Raw genomic sequence first — 17737 nt, 5'->3', positions numbered from 1 at the left:
AGAAAGGTTAAATTCTATAGAAAAAAAGGTTAAATTCCTCTTCTCTCACTGAGGAAGGCTGCAGTCCGAAGATGCCTGCTCCAGACTTCATACATGTCAATAATCGAGTCTCAGAACTTAAGGTCTGCATAAACAGACTCAAATGGAGCATCAAAAAGACAAGTAAAGCAGCCGGTTCAGGTACTCCTTGTTTCCCTCTTGTTAAAAATCCTTCAACTAGTTCTAGTGATTTTTCTGCAAATCATATTAAAGCTAAAACACTGCTCGGTATATCTATTTTTGTATAGTGATTTTTCTGCATGTGGAAGAAAAGCTACAAAAGTTTATATCTATTTTTGTATTCCATATGTATTGATAGTTTTGTCACTAAAATTTACAAAGGGGGAGATTGTTAGAGCACTGCTCGGTCGAACTCGCATGCGTTGCTATCTGAAGCATGTTTGTCAATGTTAGTGATCAAAACTATAAGTCTTTATTTCTAGTCTACTTATAGCTAAGTCTCGGACTAGGATGGAAAGTGTAGTTGAGCTCTAGACTCCATGGCGATCATCATACAAAGACGAAGAAATACTCAAGGAACTTGTGGAACTTCATCGACTAAAAGGTATGTGGAGACTTGAACTTATCTATCACTCGAAAGTCTATCTACTCTATCTCCTATCTTGAGACAAAAGTCGTATTGCTATATAGACTATGATTATACGCATTTGTTATTTCAGACGAGTTTATCTCGCTTATCTATTTCTCGAAATATGTGTTGGTAAGCTTTCGCTTTGGCCAAGTTCATCTTTACTAGTGACGAAAGTCATATTAAGTTTCAATTACTTGAAAATTGCTTTGACGAAAAATGGTTTGTGAATAACAACTATATAACGTCCTCTAAGAATGTTTCAGTGATTGAAATGAGAGTTTAGAATATATAACCATTGTTGGATATGAACACTGTGTGATAACTCATACATGTGTAAGTCTTTATTCCTTGAACCTCGATTATGTCGCTGATCACGAACCTCGAAATCGATTATGTCGCTATCCACGATCCTCGAACTCGATCATGTTGTTGCCCCAAGTTCACATAAAAGTTTCTCGAACACAGAAATTTTTGCTTCCATGCTGTAGTGAATCGAAAGACGATTCAAGCGAGCCAAAAATCACTCAATTCGGACTTTTAACGAAAAACTTATTGGCGAAACAAGATGTGAATGATATGCGTGCTGAACAAACTTAGATTACTGAGTCATGTTTTGTTGCACAAAAGAATTGGCAACACAGATGGTTGAAGGATGGAAGGTGCAACCTACATGTCATGAGATCGATTCCTCCCTCCTGAACATATTTTTATTCTTTTTCTTGAACTACCAAGGCACTATCCTGACTGGATCCGAATGCTAACATCGCAGTCAATGAGTGGACTGATGCAGATGACATGACGGGTACGTGCTTACGTGTCGAGCAAGTGTTAATGTGTCTGGAACGTAATGCTAACATGGCAGTCAATGAGTGGACTGATGCAGCTGACATGACGAGTACGTGCTTACGTGTCGAGCAAGTGCTGATGTGTCTGGCACGTGCTGACGTGACACTATTTGCTGACGTGGCACAGGATTGCAAACGTGGTGTCTGCTGACTGTACACGAAGTGCTGATTTGTCGCAATCTGATAAGCTGAAACTCTCTGAACCGGTTCGATGCATCGAAAGCTTGATGCGTTGCTGGACAGCCTACTGATCAGATCTTCTTAATCTGACGTATCCGATTCGCTGGATCTGAAGCTGTTTGGGAGGCTGAACAGATCGTACGGATATGATCTGGTAAATCTGACAGATCCAGATCGTTGGATGCGAGGCTGTAGCTAATGTTGGATGAAGATTAGGCTATCACAACGCTTTCTGCAACATATATATCTGTTACAGTATCTCTGGATTTCGCAACCCTTCTGCTACTGCTTTCGCAACAACTGGTTCAATTGTTTTGCAACAGTATTGCTTCTTCTGCAACGGTTACGGAAGAACCCTATTTATTTTTTTATTTTATTTTTTTGCTGATTTTTGCACGGAATTCGTGCATATTTCTTCCGCGCTTTTCTCAATGGTAAAACACGATTGTTTTCACGAATCCCCTTAGTCGGCGCCAATGTTTGTACCCAAAATAAATTCTACGCACAAAACACGATTATTTGATGATGATTATATGAAATTAGGGCAAAAGACAATTGAAAATAAATATGAAGGCGAGAATTTAACGTGGTTCGGCAAGTGTTGCCTAAGTAAAAATTCTAGAAACTTCTGGAAACTTCTAGAATCTTCTTTACAGGCTTGATTAATGGGCCTTCCGTCTATTTTATACACGGTACAAACAATGCCCAAGTAAAATCTAGAAATAAAATAAAATAAATAAAACATATAGTCTAGCCTAATATATATAATTTTGATTGAAATTAAAAATAAACTTTTAGTCTCTGGCAGCGGCGCGAAAAACTCGATGAAAATTAAATTGCAACACCACAAGTGCACAACTGTCTGTTGGACAATATGCAAGTACGACTCGATCCACATGGGCTAAAATATTGTTACTTTTAATTTAAAGTCAAATTATGCTAAGAAATAAAAACATAAATAAGAAAATATTAATAGAATTAAGGAATTAAACAAACTAACAAATAAATGATTACCAGGGTTTTCAGAATCCACCATTTGAGTTATGTAAACAAGCATTCATCTTCTATAAATATTCTTGTTATAACTCGAGACAGTATCGAAATCAATCTCATGTCTCATAAAATGTTGCAGCTAAAACAAATATACCACTTATGTTATAAACCCAAAATAGTTTAATCTCCTTTGCTTATAAAAAATCGATAGCGAAGACTGTCCAAAACGGTTAAAATGAAGCAGTAATTGAAGAGAAATTAATAATTCAATTAAAACAAAAGAATAATTTGTTAGAAATACCTGAATGATCTCTGACAAAATAAAATCGGCTTCATCTTCAACCCCAATGGGCAGGAATGACTATCCATTATTGCAAAAAGAAAGAATAAAAAAGAAAAGAGAAAATTAATCTTAACTAGACTACTAGCTCCCTTCCACCACTTTTTATATACACAAGTCTTCCAAATATTTCCACATTCTTTTAATTGGTATAATATAAAATTTACGTGATATACGTTGATTTCCAATTAATATTTTCATTTTCTTTCTTATTTATGAGACCGTCTCTTCTTTAGTTCCAAAGGTAGAATATATTATATTAATCCTCCAAATGATGTCGACATAATTATCCATATTTGTGAATAAATGCGCGTCACACTTCATACACACACCTTGATATGTTTACCACACGCCTTGACATGTTTGCCATACTCCCATATTCAAATAATTGGACTTAATGAAATAAATAATTTTCCTCCCGGGCTTAGCTCATTTAATCATAAATCACTTTATTTCCTCCATTTTACCCGCAAATTTTCGCATTTTAGTCCATCGAGCTTTATTTTTAAAAACTGCAAAATTAAACAAAAACCACTAAATATGTACAAAACAAAGAACTAAATAAATGCAAATTTGAGTAGTAAATATGTAAGAATGAAGCACTTATAAAAAAGTGCTTGCGGGGCTATCCAAGATGATGCAAATGTAGCACACACTACAATTGTAACTGTTTCCCTAGGACGCAATTCTGGAAAACTAATCTCCCACCAAACTTTTTGCGCTTTTGGTGGAAATGTGTTTCAAATTGCCTTCTTTTAGGACAAAGATTAAGCCAAGACCTACCTAATATAAATAATATTCGTCCCCTTTGTAATCAAGAAGTAGAGTCTGTTCAACATTTGTTTTTAGATTGTGAGATTAGTAAAAGGATTTAGTCTGAAATTGATTAAAATTTGTCTTATGTCGTGGCTAATAGGAATCTTTTGGATTGCATTATATGTTGGGTTGCATGTCAGGATTTTTATATTATGGCCCATCTAGAAACAAAGATGTGCCATAGTCTTTGATAATGCGCAGTTGAAGGTGGATACATTAGTGAGACATGTACAACAGTTAATCACATATTGGAGGAATAATAGTATGAGAATGGAAGTTACAAGGCAGGAAGTATCTCATAGAAATTATATACCAGAGTGGAATCCTCTTATTTCGCTTTTATAAAAATTAATTTTAGTACCTCTTTCAAAGGAAAAGAACCAATTGTGGGTCTAAGATTAATAATACTTGATATTTAAGAGACCCATAAAGGAGTAGCAATCATATGCGAGGAGTTCAAAGATGCAGGAATAGCCGAACCCAAAGCACCACTAGCAGCAATACTCTGGGCAAAGGAGAAATAGATTCGTAATCTTCGTTTGTAAGGAGATAGTATTAATGTAATAAATGGCATAAATGGAAAAATAAGTATAGTTAAATGGACCTCAAATAGTGTAATAGTTGATTGTCAAAAATATTTTTTACTTTTGAGTCTTGGATGTGTATTCAGGTTCCTGAATAAAGTAATGGGTTTTCTGATCTATTGAGCTAAAGTGGCTAGGACAAGTAAAAATTTTGTATGGTGGGATCGATATGACCTGTCTAAATGATCGAATTCTCTTATATCTGAGAACGAGGATATGTACTAGTTTAAGTTTTTTTCTAAATAATTTTTCCTATTAAAAAAAAAAACCTTAATCCGTTTAACTCCATGAGAGGAATTCATTATTTTCCTAATAACTGCAGTAATGATAGTATTAGTAGTAATATCTTGATAGGGGATCGTAACTTTTTTAAATATGACTGAAAACCTTCTAAAGCAGGAGCATTTAAAATAAACATCGATATCTCTTTTGATTCTAATACTAACCAAAATGGAACTGGCCTGTTTTTGCGTGATCATACAATTCATTAGGGAGGCATCAAAGGAACATGTGCAACATGAGTATTAAGGCATGAAGAAGGAGAATGTACGGAAGTTCGGGAGGCACTAAGTTAGGCTAAAACAAACAACTTATCAAGATTCACATTGAAGCAGACACAAAGTTAGTTGTGCAATCAATAATAGATGCTGCTCTCCGGATACACTGGGAGAACATAAACACTATTTGGAGAACTAAACATCTTATGTTGGAGTTTTCTTATAGCCAAATTTCTCTTTTGTTAAGCGCCATGACAATCATGACGCAATTTCTAATAATGTCAGGAAAACTTCAGGTGATGTTGAAAGTTACGATTGTTTTTCATCTCTAGTTTGCAACATGTTCCTGGAGATCAAAACTTTCCTAAATCAATAAAATTGCTTTGTTTATTAAAGAAGTAATCTAACTACTTGTACTCGAATATCTAGTTGCAGGCTCCCGACAACTACTCGTGCCAAAAGGACCTTTGATGACTTATAAGGCGAGATAATTTGTCTTAAAAGGGTTAAACAAACAAACCGAGTGTGTGTGCGTTGCATGTCATGTTTTATGATATGTTCTTGTCAAATATCAAAACTCATTTTTGAGAGATGTATTTGCACGTCAAATGGATACATGAATATTATTTGAGCAAAATAAAAGATGTTATCTTTGTTTATGGAACTTAAAATTTGATGCTCTTATTTATGCTCTTTATGTAAAAATTTAAAGAGCTTTCCGGCCATATAAAGTTTATAAAAATGCAACCTATAATTGAAAAAAATGGAGTTTTAAAGTCTTCATCCTAATTTTTATAATAATGTTATTTTTATAAATACAGAAAAAGTAAGATTTGTGAAGAATTAAAGATAGACCTTTATTTAGTCGTATTTACACCAAAACCTTCCATTTGAATAAAATCTGGCCGTTGAAAATTAAACACGAAAATTCTAGGGCTCCAATCTAGTGTTCACACGGAAATTTTGTTCTCGGACCTATGAACTCTGATGGCTAAATTTTGATCCTAGAAAATCAAATGGGCTAATTTGCGTTACCTCTCCTGGCGAAGATCATAATTTGATTTACCTCCCCTATAGAGATAAACTCAGTGAAACCTCCCCTCGGTATATATTCCGTCCAAAAGTTCTGTTATCTGCCAACTAAGACGCGTACGTGTAGCATATAAAACAGGTTGTAAACACGTGTAGCACTTTGATACCGAAAATTTCCTCCACAAAAATATAATACAAGACCTCTAATCGAACATGGGTAGAATGCGGGAGACAGATTCTGGGTTCATTCAACAACTCGCTAGAAATGCTCCACTATTGCCAGATCTGGTGATCTTTGGGTTTTCTTCCTATTTTTTTGTTGAGTTGTTTTGATTAATCAAGAAATGAAAATTGTTTTCGACGATGATATTAATCCTCTGGTGTCTGTTTTGTAAATATTAATGATGACTTAGGAATTTGATTAACTAAGGTACCGATTCAATTTGTTCTTTATATCATCAGTGACTCTTAAAGACGATGATGGCCCACTTGCTGTAAGACGATGGGGAGCAAGAGGAATTTGGTGGTAGCTTAGGATTTAATATGGACGGATTTTTGGGTCAGTTAGGATTCAACAGCTGAATTAAACATAAGAGAGCTGTTCTAAAGGAACTAATTTGGGATTGCTTGATTATAATTTGGGACCGAATTTCGAATGTACTCATCTGTATATAGATTTGCGATTAATTGGTAGTGGTGGTGACGATCAACGAAGACCTTAGGTACAAATGGGGGATTCAATTCTTTTATTTTTCGCAAATTTTGTGTACTCTCATCACATCAATTTTTTTTTTTTTTTTTAAATATCAATTGCAGGTTTGATTGTGAAGAACAGATATGGTGCAGAACCGTCCGATATTTTCGTCCGATGGCATACTCGTGTCAGAATATGTCCTCCCATATAAAATCAGTACTTACGATATTTTTTTTTTTGCCCGTTCTTATGAAGAAGGTGACGGAGATGAAGAAGAAGGTGACGGAGATGGAGAAGAAGAAAGTATGTTCACTTTTTTATTTGTTTAGGAATTTTGTAATTTTCTCTTTTCTCGTGCCACCCGTATTTCTTTATGCCACGCGGATATTTTTGTCTGAGTCGGTGTATTTTTTTGGCCAAGTGTGTATTCTTGATGAGGCAGCTAACTTGGAATAAATGGAATTCTTAACGAGAGAGGTTTCACTAATTTTATATCTATAGGAAAGGTAATTCAAATTATGTTCTTCATCAGGGAAGTAACGTAAATTATCCAAATCAAATGGTTGAATTTCCACACGCTTTCAAGTTTCTGGCGCTCATTAAAGGGGTGGGAAATGTTGTTCAAGGAAACGCAAATTACCCAAATCAAATGGTTGAATTTCCACGCGCTTTCAAGTTTCTGGCGCTCATTAAAGGGGTGGGAAATGTTGTTCAAGGAAACAAGGAGATCGAAGAAAAATGTTGTTCAAGAGACTAAGAAATATATGTAGATTCATATTATTATTATTATTATTATTAATACTGTTGTTTGAGATGAAAGAGTAATGATAATAAACATTTGAGATTTAAAGAGTAATAGGTGATGTTGTAATTCACAAAACCTTACAGTCACTTCATCCATATAAACTTCTTGTATCCTTTTGTTACAGAAGAAGTGAAGTGATGAACCGGAGAGAAAAAGATAATCAAATCTCTACTCGATGGACTTTTTATATGCCCTATATATTTTCCTTTGGACAAAAAAGAACTGAAAAAGACAAAAGAAAGAAAGAAATGAAAAACAGACAAGGTAACCGAAAAGAGTTATAGTATCTGGGTACATATCTGGCAGATTGATCATTTTTAAAGGTCGTATATGGGGCTTTCTTAGCCACTCGTCTTCTTCCAAATATCCTCGAGATCTCTAGCGAAAGATTGTTGTCTTCCAACAACGATTGTGATATGATCCTTCTTCTCTATCACCTTCACATTAGCTCGAGGAATTCTAGTTTGGACTGCTAAGCTACACTCGACAGGTAAAAGCTCATCATCCAACCCATGAAAAATGTTGACGTCGCACTTTAACTGGTTGTTAACTGCGTCCAAGTAGCTTTCGAGTTTTCCGGCAGTCCCACAGATGATGTTGTGTAAGGTATGCCAAGCTGCATTATGTGTGTGACACATAAATCCTTCAATCAAATATGTCTTCATCCTGTCATTTTAATAAGAGATGCAAATTAAACCGTTAGCACATAGTGGAGATGGTGAGTCGTTTTTCCTTTACAGGAGAAGACCACTTTTTATGTACCATCAAATTTAGTAGTATTTTCATATCATTTTCATCTATTCTAATATGGCATAGATGTTATATCAAACACCAATCTTAAGATCCTTAACAGTTAACACAAAAAACGAAAAGTTGTTGTCCGTGATCTCCATCCATATCTCAATTATGTGACCCGAATTATGCCCTAATAAATACCAATTTCCATCAATACTATTTTTTTTTCTTCTTTTTCTGAAAATGAACTTCCACGGTGGGCCACTTTTTAAGTGGTTCTACTGCCTTGAACTATTCAAATTAATGGAAAACTTCAAATTCTTTCATGTACCCAATTTCGTCATAATGCATTTCGCTTTTAACCATTAAGTTTTTTCAGGTTTTAATTCTAATATATATATTCAAAGTTGTACCAGCAGAGTGGAGTGCTTAAAGTTTTAGTAGTAAAACAACGGCCCCACCAAAACCAAACAGTCCGAATGAATTATCTATTCTACACTCCACTTCAAGTCTTCAACCATAAAAACTACCTCCGTTTCCATTTTAGGATTGGCTTCTAGACTATACAGACGGAACCTTCTTTAAATGAAAGAAGAAAAAACGAAAAAAAAAAAACGATCTTTTTCTTGCATCCCATGTGTTCATAATTTCTTTGATGGACTTAGGTGGGGTCTGTTTCTGTGATAACATGTTACTATGTTAGTGCTAGACTCTAGAGAGAGGGAAGCAGTAGAGTCTAACAGCTTCTTGTATATCTAAGCTTATACCAAATTCATACCCCATTTTGTGTATACTATCTAAATCTATATCTAGGGATGGGAAGTTCGTATTGGGAGGATCCCATGTAATAATCATGTTTAACAAATAAGTAAAGTGAATAGTGATTTGGGGTAGAAATTTTGGTTTATAGAAGAGACATTCGGTTTCGGTTAGTATTAATCGCTCCGGCTGGAAATTAAGTTTTGTACTATTATAGAAGACTTCAGGAGTACAGGACTAGTGTCGATATGGTTGCATATTAACTGACCAAGTTTTGTCCAAAAAGAAATTTTTTGACCAAGTAATAGTATTTTCTAGGGTTAGCTTACCTGTTTCTGGTGATTAGTTTGGTGAGAAATTCCCAGCATCGATGATTCTTGCAAATCAGTAAGCAAATAGTACGACTAATGTGCTCGTACCAAGCAGCGATAGATGATCCAAATGCAATCATCGGCCATACACGTCGTGGTGCCACCCTACGTAAAACATACTGCGTCGGATTTTCTCCTTTAGGCACTGGGAAATATGGCTGCAAGACATACCCGCAAAAAGAAGTTAATCGAAATTGAAAAAACCTACGAAGTTAGTTGCTTTGAGGAAGCTAAGTACGTAAGATTAAGACTTACAGGAGCGAGTAAGGTGAGAGATTTAACAGAGCCAGGGTATTTTACTGCAAGGGCAAGGGCTAAAATGCAGCCTAAGGAATGAGCCACAATGTGGAACGACTTGACTTTGTAAGGCTCTATAACCGACCGTTCAATCATATCGATATGATCTCGTAGAGTATATAATGAATCCGTGGGTTTAGGACTTCTCCCGAATCCTAGAAGATCAACGGCTAGTAATCGGTACGATGATTTTGTAACGTCGGAAAAGTTAGGGAATAGTGTTTCAGTCCAAAATGACGACGATGAAATGAATCCATGAATGAATAACACATCTTCTTTTGCATGATCTGCAATATTCCAAAGCACAAACTTAAATTATATGAAAGTTTATATATCCCAGAAAAAACTAGTAAAATTTTACTCCTGAAAAGTAAAACCATAATAAGATTCTTTCACTTGGTAATAAAAAAAAAGAAAAAAAAACCATTAGTAGGTTACTCATGAACATTATGAATAGTCTCGTTTATTATGTGACAGTAACTTCTAACTACACTCTCACCAATCCTAATAAATGAACTTCATTCACAATGTAACCCCTAAAATAAAATCTTTAACGTTTTGGTCGGTGGCTAAATTGTGTCGATGAAATGAATTATGACCTCTTAGATTATCTGTGTGTGAGGGTGTGGGTCATCTCTAATTAGTAAAAGAGATGGCTGGCAGGAATGGAGGTGATCGATGCCAGGCTTGAGGAAAATTAAGTAAGTGCTATTACCGCTATTAGACTAATAGTAAATGAACACAAAATACCTTTGGGTCCCTGAGCTTTCACAAATAGTGTTTCTTTAGAGAAGCCAGAAGACCAAGAATTGCACGTTTTACAATCACAGTCTGACCATCTAGGAATAGGGTGAGCTTGAGACCCTCCAATCTTCTCCTGAAGCATTTCAACAATTGTCGAATTTATCGTGAATGTCGATCTAACAGAACCACCATTCTTGTTAACTATTCTTTCTGATCTGCTAGAGTACTTTATAGTATTTCTCTTATGATCATGATCAACTTTCTTCAACTTTCTCAGTTCTTTAACCGTTGTTTTAGAGATATCAGAAACTAATGAAGATCTTGTATATAGCGTATCCGAGATATCATCTAGCTGTAATGTAGTTGAACATAGCGAAACAATCTTCGATTCACCTTTTTCAGATACTAAGATCTTACCATGACTATTAATATTTGTAATGACTTCTTTAGTCGACGAACAATAACATGGTTTCCATTCTGCTTCGATGAAGAAATCAAAAACTTTGTAAATTACACAAAGAAGTACGTCCAGAATATCAAGAAATGAAAATACTATAAAACTTATAACTTCATTTAGAACACTACCCACTATTCCTAATATTCTTCTCGTCTTTGATAATGAACCCATGAGAGTAAAAAAAAAAACTTCAATCTCAATCTCAAGAGAAGAGAGAGGAAGAGTAGAAAGAAGCTGGGTTTATCGTTATAGGGAGAGAATGTCAGGAACTAAAACTTACATTAATAAAAAGATCGTAGATGAAGTCTTAAGGAAGATATAATGGTGATGGCTACTTAAACCCTGGCTAGATTGCTAAATTTTGCTTTCTTGGAAGGAAATCTTGAGAGAGGTACTTTAAATTTGCAAAACCAACACTACCCACCAAAAGAGAGAAAGATGGGTTTTGTGTTTGATTTTGCTTAATTTACTCTCTTTGGAAAAAATGAGTCTTTAAACATAACTCACAATAGACTCCCCTTTATATATACCAAAGTTGCAAGAAATCCTTATTAGAGAGAAGAATTTAAGAAGGGGAGACTAGCTAGAGTGAGAAAGTCTTAGAGACAGAGAGAGAATTAGTGTGTGTAGAGGACACGTATGAAGAAAGAAGATGAGAAATAAATGAATTGATTGTTTCATTAAAATCGTTTGTTGGCCAAGGGAGGTGGTAGGTGGTGGTTCAACCTCCCTAAGAAGAACAAGGAGGAGGAGGATGTAAAGAGAAGAAGATACTCCAATACATAATTGCCTTTTTTTTCTTTTTCTTTTTTTTTTAGGTCATTCTTAGGGTTTCCTTCTGATTCATCCAATAACTACGTTGATTGACATACACAAAACTGCATGTATAATATGAAGAGTAAGAAAATCCAAAAGTGAAAAAAACAGATGAAAATAAATAGGAAACTCTTTCCCTGAAATTCTCCACTTCCATAAGTAAGATTTTTTTTTTCCCCATTTTTTTCTTTTTCAAAATTCTTATGTTACTTTTGGGCTAAAAACATTATATACAACTTTATATGCAAAATAAATTTGGTTTTCGTCATTTTAATTTTTGTGCGTTGTCATAACTTTCGAGAATGAAATAGAGGAGAGGAGAGCCTTGAATTTAAGTTGCCTAGCTTGTTGTATTTATTATATGCTGTCCTCTCCACATGACTCCCATCCCTTTAGGAGGCACCACCCCCTCTTTCCTCATCACCACCCTAGCTATATGTCTGCACTCCCTCTCACTCTCATAAATGTAGTTGTTGTAAATTGGCGACTTTTCGGCACCTAGCTAGGCTGTTATTTCTGTTTCATTTTAATTGCAAAATAAATAAAAATAGTATATCTGGCCCTTAGTTAGGGATTCGGTATACCCGAAAAGTTTGGAGTATAATTCTATCTACTGGGTACTAGTGTCTTTCCCGTGCATTGCACGGAATCAAATTGCTTGACCTATATACATTCATGCATATTGATTTTTTGAGTTGGATAATCGTAAATAAAATAAAATACAACCCTTTGCGAAAGATAATAAACAACTTAATAGTAGACAGATGTTCAGGTCATGTTTGGACTTGATACTCTAAAAAGACATGTTCAAGTCTTCTCTTCTTTTCTCAATTATTCATTGATCGTTTCCAGCTTCATCACCCGGCCCGTCTTTTTACCTGTGAATTCTGGGCTATCTGTTGGTTTACGTGTTCTTTTACTTTGGATGTAGTATGATTCGTTTTAAGAAAAAGAAAAGCTGCAGCATACGTAAGTCAAGATATTTAAATAGCATTAAATTTAAATAATATTATAAGAGGGTTTAGAAATTACAGTATCACACGGTAGATAGCGCAAACTAAAGTAGGATTGAAGGTTGTATGTTTGGTGAAGCGAGCAACATACTTGTCGGTTAATACCCTCAAAACATAAGAAATAGGTAAAATGAGTATCAAACCAAAAACCAGTAAGCTAAATATATTAGTTTTATCAGGAATCTCAATTTTCCCACTGACTATGTCAAGGAAATGCTGGCAGAAGTCATGAACGAATCGTTTGCCACTATTAGTACATAAACCATCAACACCTTCATAGTTAAGGCTTAAGGTTAAGGAAGTTCTATGAAAATCTACTCAATCATGAAGAACAAAATAATCAAACTATAAATATAAGAAACCAACATAATTATGTAGAAAAAATGTATTTTATTTATGTGTACCATGTGCTAGAACCAACAGAGGAGAGTAGCCTAGATGAGTCACCCAAGAGGACACCATGGAATTCTCAATGATCTCGAAAGCTTCTAAGACTTCTTCCCACTGTCCTTTCAGTTGAATTCCTTCTAACCCCTTGGTACTCTGAATCTGGATAAAAGATATGCTCTACAGTTAATTGGAGCCACAAATCATGTCACTTAGAAATCTACGTAATGCATGGCTAATCAGCAATTGCATGGTCGAGAACCATGTGCTCTTCAATTTTAGCTAAGACATCTTGAAGCATTTCTTAATGTAATTGGATTTGATATGATGATAATTAAGCACATGAGCAAGTCATAAGCATAGCAAGAAAAGATTTTACCTGATTCTCGGCTTCAGGCACACATATCAACCCAACAATATAATCCCGAATCTATAGTGTACATAGTGTACCTTATCAGATATTTACCAGATAATTCCATCAACATGTATCATGATAATCATTTTTACCTTATAAAGCAGAATTGAATCAGAAGTCCAGTATGATGCGACCATGAGTACTTGTAAAGGAAGTAAACAAAAAGGAAGCATGTATTAAGGAAGAAATCTTTAGATGGAGAAACTATATATTCGTGCTTTATATATGAAATGAAAAACAATGGAATGCGAGTTGAGAGTTTCAAGTGCACCTTCCTTTTAGAAAAAAAATATCTAATATCTTCGTTATCAATGTGCAAATGTAGAGCATGTGCAATCCTCATTACCAGTTTTACCTAACTAATATATCTTGTGGATTCACATCACCATTTTATAGAGTTGTTGATTCCATAGCTGAAGAGCCATCAGTGCCGCGTATAGTAATACCCGTTGCGGCGGCTTCTTCTGCCATAACTGATGTTATAAATCATACATTAGTTGCAGATCCTTGGAATTTTCAGCAGTCCACACGTTATTTGTCAACGCTTACAGTTTTTTATAATGAGTTAGTATTTCTCTGAGTCTGCAGCTGGAACACGTACTGGCAAGACATTATTAGATATGAATCCCCAAGGAGGCCCTAGGAAATGGATATGGCATTGGATTCATTTGCATAGGCTGCAGTTTATTAAGCAAAAGAACTACGTACAACGATAACACTGTAATGACATTAACATAGATCAAACGAAAATCACCAATATTTTTAAAAGTTAGTCAGATCCCATGCCTAATTCAATCAGTCAGCTACCTAAATAGCTATGTTCAACCTTGTGTCGATATAGCATATTATACACATTTAACGGAAAACAAAGATGAGATAAGAAATGAGTTTAGAGCCCTTTCGTTATAAATCATGATTAAGGACTCCGACCATTCCTTCATTGTGCCGATATATCTAAAAGGACATGTCACAATGGTGGTATCCGTAAAATATCTCAGTTAGTTAGATTTAAACAACCAATATAAAAATCATATAGGTAGACACAGTATGAATGAAGTACTTGCCAAGAGTTTACTTGATTCTCAACTTCGTTCGAAAAAACTATTTAATTGCTCACTGGATTTGCAAATTGTGTGAAAATGAAAATGAAGAACGGTAAATGAAGCATCAAAACTCTAATTGTATATAATAAAGTATAACCTCCTACTGGCACAATCATTAATTTTTCTTAGTGAATTAGTCATCGTGAATAGTATTGATATTAATATAGTATCCAGATCCGTCATTCATCACCTCGATTATTTTCTCTCTTGTACATAGGACGACAATTCTTCCAATGAGCATTAATATTGTGAGGCCGATTTCATATATCATGCTGGAATAGCCACTAGTATTCTATATGCGTGGTATATGAATGGTGTACATACCGTTTTCCGCTGTGGCGAGTTTAAGAGCTTTGGATCTGCACTTGGAGCAGTGCATCTGTACCTCGATGACAATCTTTTGCTGCAAAATCATCACATGTATAAAAATATTTTATTTAGTATGAGAATTAAGATTATGCTTTGCAAATATAGAACTGATGATCAAGAAAAATTATAAAAACAGATTGAGATAGCAAATAAACAGCTTACCTTCATGTTGTATCTTAGGTTGTTTATGCCTGAATGCGTAAGAGAACAAATTAAAGACTGTCAATTTGTTTGTGCCATCAAAATCGATCTAGCACCCTATAAACACAAGATTTCCAAAGTGCAATCTGACAATTAATCATAGAACTGGATTACTCACTCCCTTACTCCCCAATCCATATAATGGAGGTCTCAAAAGGTAGTGAAGCAATGAATACAATTCATTTGCAATGCATAAATAATCCTTTATGTTCACCTTAATTAGATGCTAAAAAAATTCCATATTCACACCTTATTTAGTTGCTAAAGAAGCTGATAACATCATGATATACATTTAATACAAAAAATAAGAATACCTCATGCCTATTAAAATTGTCATTGCTGTGAATTTCCACCATTGTTCATAAACGCTCAGCTACTATGCATTTAACGGATGCTCCATATAATTAGTTTTGAAAGCTGCCAGATTATTAGAGACCAATAATCTTTTTGACTTGTTAACCTAATTAAGCATAACATGAACAACCTTCAATATCGAGCAGTGAATGAATCACGAAGAGAGGCAGAAAAGAAAGGGGAAAAGAAATAAAACGGGTGATTACCTTTCTGTAAGGATTTTATTGTTTTTTTTCTTTTCGATCGAGTAAAAAAATCGTTGTTGCAAAATTGAAAAAAAAAAACAATCAAAAATTAGAACAAAATACACTTGATGGATTCAAAGCTTTTTCACCATTTTTCCCCCACAGATCGGAGTGAACCGAAGAGAATTAGGGCTTCGAGTTAGCTTTTATGTTTGTGGAACGGGAAAAGATCGGATAGTTAAAGCCTTCAGAATTTTGTGTTTGTTGCCCATGAAATTTTTTTCGAATAAATTGCAAAATTCTTGATTCTTATTGGCCCGGGGCCAGGAGCTCTAGAATTCAAGCTTTTGGCCTAACTTTCAATCTGGAGCCAGTATTTCATCCTCAAATTATATATACAATTATTGCGCATGAAAATATTTCCGAATAAATTGCAAAATTCTTGATTCTTATTGGCCCGGGGCCAGGAGCTCTAGAATTCAAGCTTTTGACCTAACTTTCAACCTGGAGCCAGTGTTTCTTCCTCAAATTATATATACAATTATTTGTTTCGACCGAACGTAAATTTAATCCACTATTTGGTCAATATTCAAATATAATTTGAAATAGTGTAGTCCGATATATTCATTTTAGAGATGAATTCAATACGAAAGGAAATAAGAAAAGATTTAATTTTCATAATATTGTGGGAGTAGATGGAAATATTCGAGAAATCCAAGTTTGCCTCCCCATTTCCATAAACCCATCAGTAAAATGAAATATATGTCTTGCTCAAAATATAATGTTAACATTGGTAGTCATAGATTGAATTTATATTTCAAAATTTTCAAGGGAACTAAATTAACTTTTATCCATTATCTATTATTATTATTTTAATTCTTTATGATATATTAACTGATTGTATTACTTATGTAGGCATTATTAGTAAATAAAAATAATAAATATTTATGTAATGATAATCATAATTGTCTTGTAAGCAGTTAATATCTCATAAAGAATTAAAATATTTTTATGACATATCAACGAAATCATAACTAATTAGACTATCGTAAGCATATCACTTTTCGAGTCAAAATTATCTTGTAATTAGTCCTCGAAATATATATGACTAAGCTTAATGAACATTTGTTCGTACTTGATGAATTTCGGTTAAGAACAATTTATTGTTCGTAATCTAAATTACGATTCAAGATTATCATTCGAAAATAGCCTAGAACAGTGATATGTTTCATTGATGTTATTTGGAAATGTTTCGAATTGATCTAGAGAGAAATATAGAACTACTGAAAATCTGGATACAGGACAGTATGCATACCAGTTTCACAAATTGGGAAAACTGTTATAGTTCCGGAGCCATAGTACACGTACCGGCGTATCTATAGTTCCGCAGTGACTTAGTGGTACACATACCCGGCATCCATACCACAAAAAGTCTGTCAACTCGTGAACCTGAAATGGTACGCATACTCGGTATACATATCGAAAAAGAACCGTCGGTTCTGTAACCGGTGTGGTGTCCATACCCGACCGGTACGTAAACCTAAAAAGTTATGTATTTTCCGGAACTTATATCTGTCTTAAGGGTACAAATACCTGGTACATGTACCATGACAAATATAGTCACGAACTAGGCTGAAGTACACGTACCTGGTACACGCACTTGCCTGTCGAATTTTTTGAGATGCACATAAAATTATTTCTGTGAGATAATTTGCATTTGAATAAATCTCTAAGAACATTAAATAGACATAATTAATCATATTATAATTTATGATTGTGATTCAAACTTAAAGGCTTAAGTGTTTATGAAAATGATTAAGCTTATAAGTTCAATCGGCTAATTTCGGTTAACCGTCCATGAACAATGTCTTGGTACACGGTTCGGTTACGGTTCATCCTAACCAGAGTGTATATCTTGATATGTCAATCACATTTCAAAGATTCATCTAATGGTGTATATTGTTTGTTTGGTTCCAAAGTTATCTTAGCTTAAACCTAAAGCAACTTATGCTTTGAAAGTATATAAAAGGGGAACCTCAAACAACTGGGATCTTTGAATCCCGAAACTACTTTTGTGTGTCCTAGTTGTAAACTAGAGCCGTCCTTCTCCTGAA

The 17737-nt window shown here is 34.6% G+C and overlaps 1 protein-coding gene and 1 long non-coding RNA gene across 2 annotated transcripts; one reads left to right on the top strand and one right to left on the bottom strand.

Moving 5' to 3' along the window:
* The first annotated feature begins 6106 nt into the window (after positions 1 to 6106).
* LOC113297669 lies at positions 6107 to 7654 on the top strand. Its single transcript, XR_003333581.1, has 2 exons — positions 6107 to 6640; positions 6735 to 7654. It is a non-coding gene; the product is annotated as an uncharacterized LOC113297669 (long non-coding RNA).
* On the bottom strand, positions 7587 to 11312 carry LOC113297668 (probable lysophospholipase BODYGUARD 3). The gene is made up of 4 exons (XM_026546222.1): positions 10330 to 11312; positions 9538 to 9866; positions 9241 to 9440; positions 7587 to 8083 (listed from the first exon to the last, which is right to left on the bottom strand). Exons 1-4 carry the CDS (start codon positions 10949 to 10951, stop codon positions 7759 to 7761), a joined length of 1476 nt encoding a protein of 491 aa, XP_026402007.1. The 5' UTR covers positions 10952 to 11312; the 3' UTR covers positions 7587 to 7758.
* Between the last annotated feature and the right edge of the window lie 6425 nt (positions 11313 to 17737).

Source organism: Papaver somniferum, chromosome 7 (assembly GCF_003573695.1).
Source record: "Papaver somniferum cultivar HN1 chromosome 7, ASM357369v1, whole genome shotgun sequence".
Lineage (NCBI taxonomy): Eukaryota > Viridiplantae > Streptophyta > Magnoliopsida > Ranunculales > Papaveraceae > Papaver > Papaver somniferum.
Note: the sequence above shows the minus strand (reverse complement) of the source record. Positions and strands in the feature narration are given on the sequence as shown.

Bases quoted from the DNA above. Each gene is read 5' to 3' on its own strand.
- LOC113297668 (XM_026546222.1), bottom strand. From the start codon at position 10,951: ATGGGTTCATTATCAAAGACGAGAAGAATATTAGGAATAGTGGGTAGT. The intron at 9,867-10,329 runs GTATTTTGTGTT...GGAATATTGCAG, and splicing joins GAAAGCTCAGGGACCCAAAG to ATCATGCAAAAGAAGATGTG. The intron at 8,084-9,240 runs GTAAGCTAACCC...TTAAAATGACAG, and splicing joins AAACTAATCACCAGAAACAG to GATGAAGACATATTTGATTG.